Source organism: Pseudopodoces humilis, chromosome 6, assembly GCF_049639895.1.
Source record: "Pseudopodoces humilis isolate 2021_Gansu_Grassland_sample_001 chromosome 6, ASM4963989v1, whole genome shotgun sequence".
NCBI lineage: Eukaryota > Metazoa > Chordata > Aves > Passeriformes > Paridae > Pseudopodoces > Pseudopodoces humilis.
Window position 1 is genome coordinate 9,542,356 of NC_142205.1, and position 12,045 is coordinate 9,554,400.

The 12,045-nt window shown below is 38.9% G+C and overlaps 1 protein-coding gene across 3 annotated transcripts in view; it reads left to right on the forward strand.

Annotated features, from left to right (window-relative positions):
- DOK7 (docking protein 7) overlaps positions 1–12,045 on the forward strand; it is a 58,758-nt gene that overhangs the window by 31,870 nt on the left and 14,843 nt on the right. For all 3 annotated transcript variants that reach the window (XM_014263146.2, XM_005517873.3, XM_088056859.1), the window contains one exon: positions 10,017–10,059. In XM_014263146.2, the coding sequence (XP_014118621.1) occupies positions 10,017–10,059 (43 nt within the window). The remainder of the gene's footprint in view (positions 1–10,016; positions 10,060–12,045) is intronic.

A 12,045-nucleotide genomic window follows, 5' to 3' on the forward strand; every position in this document is an offset into this window, starting at 1 on the left:
AATGAAAGACCACAAAGCAGTGGCACTGAATAAGCTTTTTCAAGAGAATTTTTTTGTGTGTGAAATTGAGCTTGAAGTATGGTGTCTTTCAAGAACTGCAGTTACCGGAAAGGAGTTATGAATGTGGGAGCCCTTACACTCAGTTGATTCAGAAAATCTGAGACTGAGGACACGGCAGTTGAAGATCAGTTCTTTCTAAGAATGGGATTAGCCTGAGGGCTGAGCGATTTTTTAGCATTTAGAGGGGAGCAGGGTATCAAGAACATGCTTGAGGATATGCCTGAACTTCAAGCCAATTTGTAACAACAGATTGAGGAAAATCCTATACTGGTATTATGTTTTCTTAATGTATTCTTTTCTAAAATCCTTATGGAGAGTCATATTGCGTAAAATAAAATGTTGCCAATTTTTTTTTTGGATGCAACGACCTTTTTCCCCCCCCACTTTCTCTATTAGATCAAAAGTTATTTTGCCCAAACAGGGATCAGGTAAAACTGAACTCTTCCCCCGTAAGAAGTGTGAGAGCAGATGACTGCAAGGAACTTCTGGAGCAGTATTTTTGGTAGCAAATTGACCCAATTGAGTTCCCTTGGTTCTGGCTAAACTTTGAAATGTAGGAACTCCAGGTAAGAACCAAGTTGACACAGTGAAACCTCAGTTACTTTACTTGACCAGCTGAGTAAAGCTTTTTTAAAGTGTGAAAAAAGCTCTTTTTACAGTTGTACACAAGCTTTTCTATTCCATTCCTAAATGACACTGCAGAGGGAAGTGCGTCCTTGCACTCTGGCCATCCCTGCTAGTGTAAAAAAATTTTGTGCCTTGAAAAACTATCTTACTTCAGCCAGTAATTCAACCCCTGAGTTCAGGACAGAAGTGCAGGGGAAAAATGTTATACGGACCTACTGCTGTTTTTCTCTCCACTCTGGTTCAGCTCCAGGGAATTTTGAAGCATCGATATAACAACGCAAAAATTGTGTGTGTATGTCAAAGTTAGACTGAACTTCCTTGGGTGGGATGAGGATGTTAAGGTCAAAATAAGTGTGATTAATATGATAAATGAAAGCCAGGATGGGGTGAGTGAATACCACTCATATATAGGGCTTCTAGGCTGCAGTAAAATGCCTTTGCTGCGTGCAAGCTCTGCTTGTGTGTCTTCCTTGGAGTTATCTTTTATGTCATTCCATGTTTTTTCCTGAAAACAGAGTAGATGAAAGAAAGCAGACCTTGGGACTTTCTCTGCAGAAGTTCAATCCCACAGAAGTCCAAAGTGTAGATGGAAAAGAGGCTTTAAAGTTGACTTTGTGCTCCTAAGTCCTGTCACATGAGGATATCAGGCTATTCGCAGGATGAAGTGCAGCAGCCAGCTGTCAGTCAACTAAAATGACTGTTTCAACAGCTGGGAATCAGTGGGACATGAACTCTGGCTGTGTTCCCTCTCCCCTAGCCACATCCTCTGCAGTAGTCTGGATTCTGTGGAATCCTCTGCTAATTCAATGCTGATTGGAAGCAATTTTGGATGTACTAGTAATTTGAGCCTGGAAAATATTAAGGAAATATAAACCTTTTCCAGATCTGGTTTATTAGAAGGACAGAGAAGTGCTAAGTGGGCTATATCAGGGCTAGTAACTGTATACTTGAATCCTCTGTAGCACAAGGAAAATATTTCCAGATGAAGTTTGCCGATTCATCTCATTCCTGGAGACACAAAGTCAAGCAGAACACACGTGCTATAGAGATAACTACTGCAGGAGGCTTTGGAAAAAAAACTATGAATATAATTGTGCCTAATAATTTATTGCACTACTCTCTGATATAGAAGCCTGGGAGCAGCCCCCCATGCATAGTTAAGTATCTGTATCCTTTGAAGCTGTGCAGCTTAATTATAGTTTCATTACTTTTGACAAACCATAATTTCAGTGATGGGCTGGGAATAAAAAAAACACTTGTCTTAATTTTACTGTTTTGAGCTTTTCCTCCCTTATTTGTCCCTCTACTTCCATCCATTTCTTTCTACTGATGATCACTGATTATCTTGTTAATATTTTTTTTCTGTAAGAAGTTGACTAACTTTAGCTCTAAATGTGAGGTTGAAAAAGGAGGAAAATGAATGTGAAGATCATATAGCAAGGCTTTCATTTTTATTCTTCACAGGCCCATAATTAAGCCCACTCTAGTTCTCTCTGTGTGGAACAGGATGCACAGGTTATAACAAGGATTCTTTTCTCTGTGTCTTTATGTGGAATGGGCTGGAAGGAAGGAATCAAGTAACTAGTCTAATGTAAATTGGCATAGCTCCATCAGCTACAAGACAGGCACAAGTGTATTTTTAGTGCCAGCAGAAGCTAAGCTCCCACTGTGGAACAACAGTCATTGGGGAAATAGAGGAAGAAAAAGACTTTTCTTAGGGCTTTCCCCAGGTGAATGTTTCAAAATGGTAATTAAAGTTTAACATAAACTTTCTCTATCTCTAAGAACCCACAGGGGCAGGTTTAATTTGTCTCTAAAATCTGAGATTTCACTTCTCCAGCTTTTGAAATGTTTTCATTTGAGTCCTTCTCTATTTGCTGTCTGTCACTGCAGCTGTAGAGTTGTAGCTGAACTCTTTATTTGCTAAAAGAGATCCCTTTTCTTCCTGAATAGCTGACTTGGAATTTAAATCTTGTTGCAAGCAGAAAACTTGGGTAAAGGGGATTAAGGCACTTTTGTGTGTAAATTTTCCATAAATTGCTGCTTTGCTAACCACAAGAGCAAAGCCACCTGAATCCCTTTGTGAGCATGTGTGTCCATAGGCCCATATGATAATAATGATGGTCCTTCTTTATTTTCAGCCTCTCCAAGCTTCCTGCTCCACAGTACTTTTGTGCTGACTGTGACTATCTTGAAATGGGTTAATGTTCTGACTGAGAACTCTGTGGTTTCTATTGGGCTGTGCTGTTCTGAGAAAATGTACAGCAGTACTTCCCATTGGTCAGGTTTTCACAGGTGTTTCTGCAGAACTGAGGTGCTCAGTGGGGGCACAGTCAGTCTTGTGAACTTTAAAATGCAAAGGGAGCTGTTGCATCCCATCTGTGAGCACCTTGCCTCTCCTGTTTGTGCCATGTGCTGAGCAAGAAGCATGAGCTGAGAACCACACGCTGATGATTTGTACAGTAATCAAATCTGCTGCTTTTCATACCTGTTTGGGCCCATCTGAGCCTCAATTTCAGTGTTAGGGGAGTTTTGCTGGAGCCTCTGCCTTATGTGGTTTCCTTGGGTGCAGAATGAGTGGAAATTAACAGATCTGTTGTACAAGAAAACTCAGAATATCAAATGTGGGGAAACAGTGTATTCTAAATAACAAATGTTCTTGCAGAAGTGTAATGCTACCCCCTGTTGGAATCTGGATTATATGAAACAATCCAGAATACATGGAGTTGAAGCCTCTTACTTTCTGCGCATTACTTTGTTTCCGTTGCATTTTACAAGATTTTAGAAGTGCTAGTCTCTCTAAAAAAAAGTATTTTTTAACATAAATAGGAAAGTTATTTTCCTTCCAGTTTTCTACACTGAATTAAATTTAAAATATTCTTTCATGGTAAAATGCAGCTGCAGGCAGAGATGCCTGTCATTTTACTGTCTTTCTATAAGAATACAAATGTATAACGTGTTAATGTTGATTTTTATTCTTCACAAACGTCTCTTCATAAGGGCCTTGCAACTTCTAAAAGAGAAATGCAGACTCTGTTTGCATGGCTAAAGCTATAGTGTTTTCTGTGATTCAGATGCAAGCTGAGGAAGCGCACTTGTGTTCACCTGTGGAAATGGGACTGGCTGAAGCAGTGCTGTGGGTGCACTGCTGGACCCACATCTGGAAAAGTGTGTTTGAACTCTTGAGCATGAGCATTGCAGCAGGAGTTTCTGTCTGTGCCTTAGGAGAGGTGGCTTAACAGGAGCTGAGGTGAACAAGGCTCTGGAAAGGGGAAAAGGGAATTTAATGTTTCTGTGAAAACATCTCTAAAAAGCTGACAACACTGTTTTGAATTGGAAAATCTGCAGTGTATCTTAATGCTTAAATTAAAAATTGTTCCTTTCCATAAAACTGCAGATCATCCACTACTGTAAATCAGGACAGCTCAGCTGAGGAGTTGGGGGGAACAATGTAGATGATTCCAATTACCTGGAACAATTGGTTGTCTTTATTTTGGCCCTAAGAATTTATGACATACTGAACTTCAGATTATATTGGGTTATTTCCCTTCATTCTTAGATCTCACAATTGGAGAGAAAGCATTTATCATTTCTGAGCTGAGTGTGGCTTATTTTAATGGCAATTGTGTAAGGAGCCTTTAATGCCCTGAATGGTAGAAGGATTATTATGAGATACCTGGTGAAAGATGAGGCAGTGAAGGCTGATGTTAATGCATTGTATTATGTACCTAGCATCAATTCACAGGTGTATTTGCTTAGGGCTCTGTGCTCTGAAATCAGGAGATGCTATGACCCCACTGTTAAGTTTGAGGAATATATCTTGTGACATTTGCATATGGTGTTTTTATTTTTCATGAATAATCGTTTTTAGTTCCTGTCTTCTAACTCTTCCACCATTCTGGCTGTGTTTATCAAATATACTGGATTAAAATTGGTTTCAGAGGCATTTTGCCATGTCTGGTGTAGCCATTTCCTCTGGTTGGTGGAATTCTTCAGCCTAGTCCTGGCTCCTACTGTGAAAAATCCTCCTGTATCATGAACCACGAGTGAAGTGTTCTCTGACTGTACTTCAGTGTCTTTATCCTGTGAGGTCTCTTCAGAATCTTAGATGAGCTCATCTCTTCAGCAATATTCATAACCACTGGTGTCCATCTTTCAGTTTGAGTTTCTTATACAGCTCTCCCTAGAGGGTTTTCTACTGCAGCCTCTCTCTGCAGATTGTCACTATATGTATCCCTACAAATTCTCTATGAAATAATGAAATGCTGTATAGAAACCAGTGCTTCTGAATTTTACCCGTGGTTAAAGAGGAGAGACCCTCAAATTCACAGAAGTATTAAATAATTTTTTTTGATCTAGAGCCCATAGTACCAGTTTGAGGAACCACAAGAAACTCAAACCTTATGAAATTAGTAAGAAATGGTAAGACAAACCCAAACCCTCAGTTTGACGGAGGTGTCAGAGTGTTTTTATTTTGTTTATGTACTTGCAGTTTTGGGCATGTCTCTGTAATCACAAGCTGTCTGGCTGATATTGGTATTAGGACAGTTTAAGAGGGTTTGGTGTTGTGTGCCTTCAGACTTTGATATCCCGACTTGGAGTGAGGGTTTCTGCTTTGGGCAGCTGTACATTCTCCAGAATTATATTTTTGTCTAGCAAGTATGCAAGCTTGGCTTGTAGCAATGCCTGGAGACAGACACAAACAGACACAAAAGACTGATGTGTTTACACCAGGTATTTTATATGCCTGGGATGGTATTGCATAGCTGCTTCCTCTAGAATTCTGTCTGAATACTTCTGTGCATAATGAGATGTGTGTATGATGTTAAAAGGATGTTGTTTAGGTTGAAAAGTTAAGCTCCTCACTGCTGAATTGACAGATTTATTGTTGCTCATGCCATCTTGATTGTACCCACAGGTGTCTCTCGTGCAGTGAATGAGACACATGTCCCCTGGAAAAACTGGTATGTGACTGTGTAATTGCATTGCAGTCCAGTTGTTCAGCACACTCCTAGTGTGATGTCCAGTGTGTTGTAACTCTAGGTCTGGTTTTGAAAAGCAAAGGACAAGAGCAAATCATGTGCCCTGTTGCTGCATCAGTTTCCCTGTGAGCTGATAGATTATCAGTAGCAGGGTTTGAAATTTGACCCCTCAGTGTTGCAACTGAGACTCCACCATCAGAATTTCTGCTGCCTGGCAGATGGACCCAACTTTTGTGGTAGGGAACTCAGCCCAGCTGTTCTTTCTCTCCCATGAGTGTGCTGCAGGCAGGTTGTGTCATTTTTGGAGGTAATGGTCACGTTCTGCTGTTGATGGTTGTGTTCTGGGCTGTGTGACCTGTGGCTCCTGGCTGCAGGCAGCTGGGAAGCCCAGAGCAAGGAGCAGGAGATGCCCCTCAGCAGAAGCATATATGAATCACAACTCTGTCAAAAATGTGTGAGAGAGAAGACAGCGACAAATCTGGACTAGAATTAAACAATACTTTGGTTGTTTCTCGCCTCTTGCTTTTTGAATAAGACCTGTAACTTGTAGATGAGCAGAGCTTGATTATCCCACAGGGGTGTATTTTAAGGGGTATATTTTAATGTGGCACAGCCCATGGCTTTCCAGTGCCACTGAAATTGCCAGTTTCATGCCTCATAAAATAGCTGATGTTTGGGCTTGGCTGAGCAAGTGGAGATGCTTCTGAACTGACTTCAGCAATCTTTCTGTAGGGCGGCACTTGGCTTGCGAGAGATGAAGCTGAGTAATCAGGAGTTTGTGGCTGAAATTGGAGCCCTGCACCTGAAACATGCTATGGGCAGGAGTTTCTTTCATTTGGAGTTATTAGGAAGGATCATAGAGTTTAAAACTTTTTTATCTTTTGCTATGAACCTGATCAACTGCTGGGTGAAACAGCCCATCAAGGCAGATGACATTTAAAGGCCATGTGCCTGTATTTATTGACCTTTCCTGGGAACTTTGTTTTTCTTGTGGCAGCCTAAGCATTCAAGCTTTAAACTTTACTGTGATTTAGAATAATAGAATAAGTCATAATCTTTAATCCTTACAAGAAAAGTACTTTAACTGTATTTCAATTTCACTAGGGACTGGTTCATTTTGCTGAAACATTTGAGCTTTGCAGAACTTAGGACATACTTTTGCTCTTCCATTTTCTAAAAGCACTTTAAACTTTTCTTTGTGATGCTGATTTCAAAATCTTCTTACAGGATCTCTCATTTAGCCCTTTGCTCCTTTGAGAAGTTTCTGATAGTTCAAGTTTATTGTAATACACTATATTATGTGACTGTAATCTGCTGCCTCCCTCTAAACACAAACTATGTGAAGCAGTCAGAGGCTTGTGCCACCAGCTACACACAGCAGGCAGGAGAGTGCTCGCTGTTGCTTCACAGCTCCTCCTTTTCAGGGACTCAGGGATTTTGAGTCAAGATTTTCATGGTTTTCTCTTGAAAAACTGGATATTTTGCGTAGCTTTAAAATAAAGGAAGGGAGAGGAGAAAAAGCAATCTAGATCATCTCCTCTGTGAAAATTAAGCATTTGACCAATGTTGCAATCAAGCCTCTGTTTATGAGTGCATTTTTGGTATGTGCAGAATAAAAATCTCACAATGCAAATATTTGCTTCTATTACCGTCAAGTACAAAGTCCTGTTTCATAACAAGAAGAATCTGGGAGACTCTCATTTATGTTGAACTCTTCTTCTTCCAGTCTTGAGAACTCAGACTGGGACAAAACTTCATATATGTGCTTAGACTAAAGCAAAAGAGACCTGAAAAGCACAGAATATTTTGAGCTGGAAGGGACCTTTAGAGGTCACCTGGTTTAACCCTCTGTGACTCCCTACCAGTGAGTAGGGACACTTTCACTATGTCATGTTCCTCAGAGTCCCATACAGCCTAATCTTGAATGTTTTCAGGGATGAGGCATCCACAATTTCTCTAGGTGACCTGTGCCAGTGTTTCACCACCCTTATAGTAAAAAATTTATTCCTTATATCCAGTCTAAATCTATACTCTTTTATTTTAAAACCATTACCCTTTGACCTATCACAACATAGTCTGCCAAAATATCTGTTCCCATCTTTCTTATAATGCCTTGTAAGTACTGAAGGGCTCCAAGGCCACCCTGGAGCCTTCTCTCCAGGCTGGACAAGCCCAGCTCTCTCAGCCTTTCCTCAAAGGAGTGGTGCTCCAGCCCTCCCATCATTTTCTGTCCATCCTCTGGACCTGCTCCAAGAGGTTCATCTTTCCTGTGCCGAGAACTCTAACTCACAGTAGGCACAGAAAAATGGAGCTATAAAAAGCTGCCAAACTTAGATGAGCTGAAAGAAAAGCTTTATTTCTAAAGATACACAAAGGGAATTACATAAGCTGTGGCTGATGAGGTGTGTCTGAAATGTTGACACAGTTATCAGGTGACTGGCATTTCTTTCCTCTTCCAGTGATGATGGAGCCCTGCTCTGCATTCAAACCTACAGAAGCTAATCTGCTTTTTCTTAGAAGTGCAGGTTACTCTTTTTGGGAGGCAAAATAGGAAACAAAAATATTTTGACTCGGTGAAAATGCTTGGTTAATATTGATCAGCTATCCATCATAGCCAATAATGGGAAGAATTAGTTTTAAGATGATATTTTCCTTCTTTTGTTTCTGTCCACCTAACTTGCAGGTTTCTGGCACCTTTTTATGCCACAGAGGTGAGATTGCAAAGCTGTTCTGGTGCTTTTTGTCACTATGAATCTGGCAAAACTTCTATAGCCAGGAAACTGTGCAGTACAGTATCTTTGCTCCTTGCTGTGGAGCTTATATTAGATGATCTGGACTTTTTGGGTTGATCTTGGACCCAAGGATTAAAACTCCCATAAGCAGCACCAGAGCAGGATTAGGTATGTAATCATTGAAAAGTTGTAGAGACTGGTAGGCCTGCTCCTCTTTGTATGGGACAATATTTTTAACTTCTGATTTTTAATTTTTTTTTAAATGCGAACAGGTGTGATCAATCACATATTTTTTGAAATTTAAAGTGAGTGAATGTTTGAATATAAAAAAATGAAACCTTAATAGGAAAAAAAAAAGGTCAGAGGATGTTAAAAATATTCCAAATATACACAGAAGGAGGAAAAGAAAATCCCATTTTGATTGTAAAAAGGTTTATGTGCCATGGTGGTTATTTGTACACACAGAAAGAAATGCCAGGCTTAAATTTTATTTAGCTTTTTAGGCCAACTGAGCTAATGTATGAATAATGATTCAGCATATCAAACCAGTGGCTTCTCCAAACACCTATCATTGAACTCTACCCGAGATATTTGGAAGCAGAACATAAAAAGTGAATGTCATCTGAGAGCAGCCAGATCAGTACCAGAGCTAAAATAGGTCTGGCCATGCAGCTCCTGGTGTGTGATGCACGGATGGTGAATATCTGCTTACGGTGCGTGTCGTGCTGGAGCCAGTGCCATGCATCACAGACCCCAGCACTCAGCTCCTGGGCCACAGATGAAAGTTTGTATGTTAGAAGGATATTTCACCTATATTTATGAGTTATACTATGAAGCCTTAGGTAATCGTGTTAGTTTTTGTCTGGGTATCATAGCAGGCGTGACAAAAGCATATGATTTGAGTGAGGTCACTTACCCCTTTTCTCCTTTGATGTAATCAGAGGGTGGGTTGAGATCTGCTTGGTGCTCTGCATTTGAAAACCATTCACTTACATTTCTACATGGTGACATAATAGTTTTAAAAAGTTCTACAGGAAAAAGCATGTTTTGCTGTATTTTGTAGAATTATAAAAGGTAGCTTTTACATGTCTCTATTGTTCTTTCTGCTGAGTTGCCTCTGCAGTTGCCACTGTTAGAGAAGTCTCTGCTTTACAGAGGATTGCAGCAGGAGGCCTCAGAGTTGCAGAAACAATAAAACATGATATATTGAAAAGGGAAATGAAGACAATCTTAAAGACTGAAAAGACCATTTAATAATAAAACACTGCTTTTGTTTTTTTTATTATCTCAGGCTCATTTCTTTATCCAATCAAAGCTGATTCTTGTAGTTACTTGTTGTCTTTCCTATAATTTAAATGATCTTTAACTGTGTCCCAGATCTGATGTAATTTCACACATCAAGCTTCTGTTGGTATTTTTGCATCTTTGTCAAGTATAAGCTAATGTTTTCTGAAATGCTTTGGGATGTTTTTTTCTCTTTTCTCTTTCAAAAATGAAATTTTGGCCACATTTCTGATTTCCTCCTCTTCCTTCAGCTTTTGTATTTTTCCTGCATTTTGTCAACTTTTTACTTATTGTAAAGATTTTTCATTCTAAAATTTTCTGTTTTCTTTAGGGAACAGCAGTATTACAGTCTGGAGTCTTACCAGCTATATCAGGTAGGAGCCTTTTAGTTATTTGCTTTATTTAAAAATGATGTTAAGTCTCAAATTGTGATAAGAAGAACAGAATATTTGTGGAAACAGAACTAAATACTATATTGAGAGTTGTCCTGTTCGTGGTTGGTTTTGCTGCTGCAATTCATGTATGGCTGAAATACATTGTTATCTGCAATAACCTTGGTTGAAAAGATTAATATATTTATTTTTATCTTTCTTTTGTTAATTTGAAGAGATTCAAAGTTGTCAGTTTCTTTAAAATGCTGTTTAGTGTCTTTTCTACTTACTTATTCAAAAACACCAAGAACTTTTCTTTTTAGGCAATATTAGCACCAAAGGCAAACTTGATTATGTGCTCAGTGTGTATAGACAGTTTCCTAAATAACACAAAATCAGAGGAATGAATCTTTACTAGAAGCAACTTGGAAATGCTTCTCTCATGTCAGTCAAATTATTTGTTGATTGACCAACAAAATCACTAATGAGAGGACACTGAGTATCTGGCCTGGAAAGATTATTTTGGCAAAGGCACTGACCATCCTTGCATTGTAAACTTCTCTATCAGTAGAATGTGTTGGTCACTGAGTTCGCTGTCAAACTGGTCTGGCACCTTTGAATTATCATTTTACTTCAAAGAAAACATTTCATAAGCATTTGGTTTTGCGTAGTTTCTCTCCATCTTAGACCTTAGAGAGAATCTGTGCAAAGAATTTGGTTAGTATCTTAAATGCCTTTCATTCCTTAAATAGTTTACCTGATAATTCATCAGAATTAAATTTCACAGGATACCCACCTCCAATAGGCATGGAACAGCTCTTTGTGGCTGGGTTTCTTTACTCCATTAAAAACCTTGGCAAATACATAAAGCAGAATAGCTGATGGGTACTTGTGTGAACAAATCCAGTAAGATACTCAGGATCAGAAGGTGTCTCTGGGGAAGGTTAAAAGTAACTCACTTCCTTTGTCTGTCTTAGCAGGAGAAAATCCAGAAGCATTTAGCAGATCTTGTTGCTAGTTATTCCACTCAAGTCAGTGGAATTATGCTTGATTTATAGAGGTGTAAGTAGAAGCCCAAATTGGATCATTAATTTTATCTTTCCCTCTCGTACTCAAGTTTGTAGTCCTCCACTCAAACCAAGGAAAGCAGAACACTTATGATTAAAGTGTGTGTAAATATAGGGAAACTTCTGCTGCATGTGGTGGGCAGAATGTTATTTCTGTATTAATTTCAGTGTCAAGTTAATTTTGGATGCAAACAACATCTGACAAAAAACTTAATCTCAGACTATTCATGCATATGAGGGAGTTAGCTGTTTTGATAAAACCTATCATGAAGCAAATTGGAATTGCAGAAATACAGAGCAGATTTTTGTATCAACCGAAAGAGAAGCTGCAAGATTGAAGAAGTTTGAGCAGGTGCATTTTATTGTCTGGTACACTGGGAAAATATAGTTTATAGAAAGAACTCTTGCAGGAATAAGTGTAAATGCTTAAGACAAATGCAGCATCTAAAGCCAGTGACTGAAGCTTTCTTTGTGGGGTTCACCTCTCAAATACTCCAATATACCAGTAAAATTTTATTCTTCAATATTAGAACTATTTTTCAGAATACAAAAGGAGATGAAGTTTTCTGTGTCATTGCATTTTTATTGTTTTTAGATATTTCATTTAAATATTATTATTAATATTATTATTTCTTCATATTAAAGTTTTGTCTTTCATATGTATGAAATTTTAAGTATAATTGGACTTGTCATTTCAAAGCTTTCGTAATATTCTGTAGCGTTTGAATATTTAATCCAAGCTGAAGGTCCCAGGGTGCTGAGCTGTCACTCACACTGTTCTGCTGGACTAGAGCAACTGCATTAGGACTTGTCTGTGGTTCTCTGTTATGAGAGATTATTATCAATTGTTGAGAATAAAATAAAGGCGCACTGATTTGAGGTAACTACTTTCAAAGCCTGTATTGTGCACCTCCATGGCAAG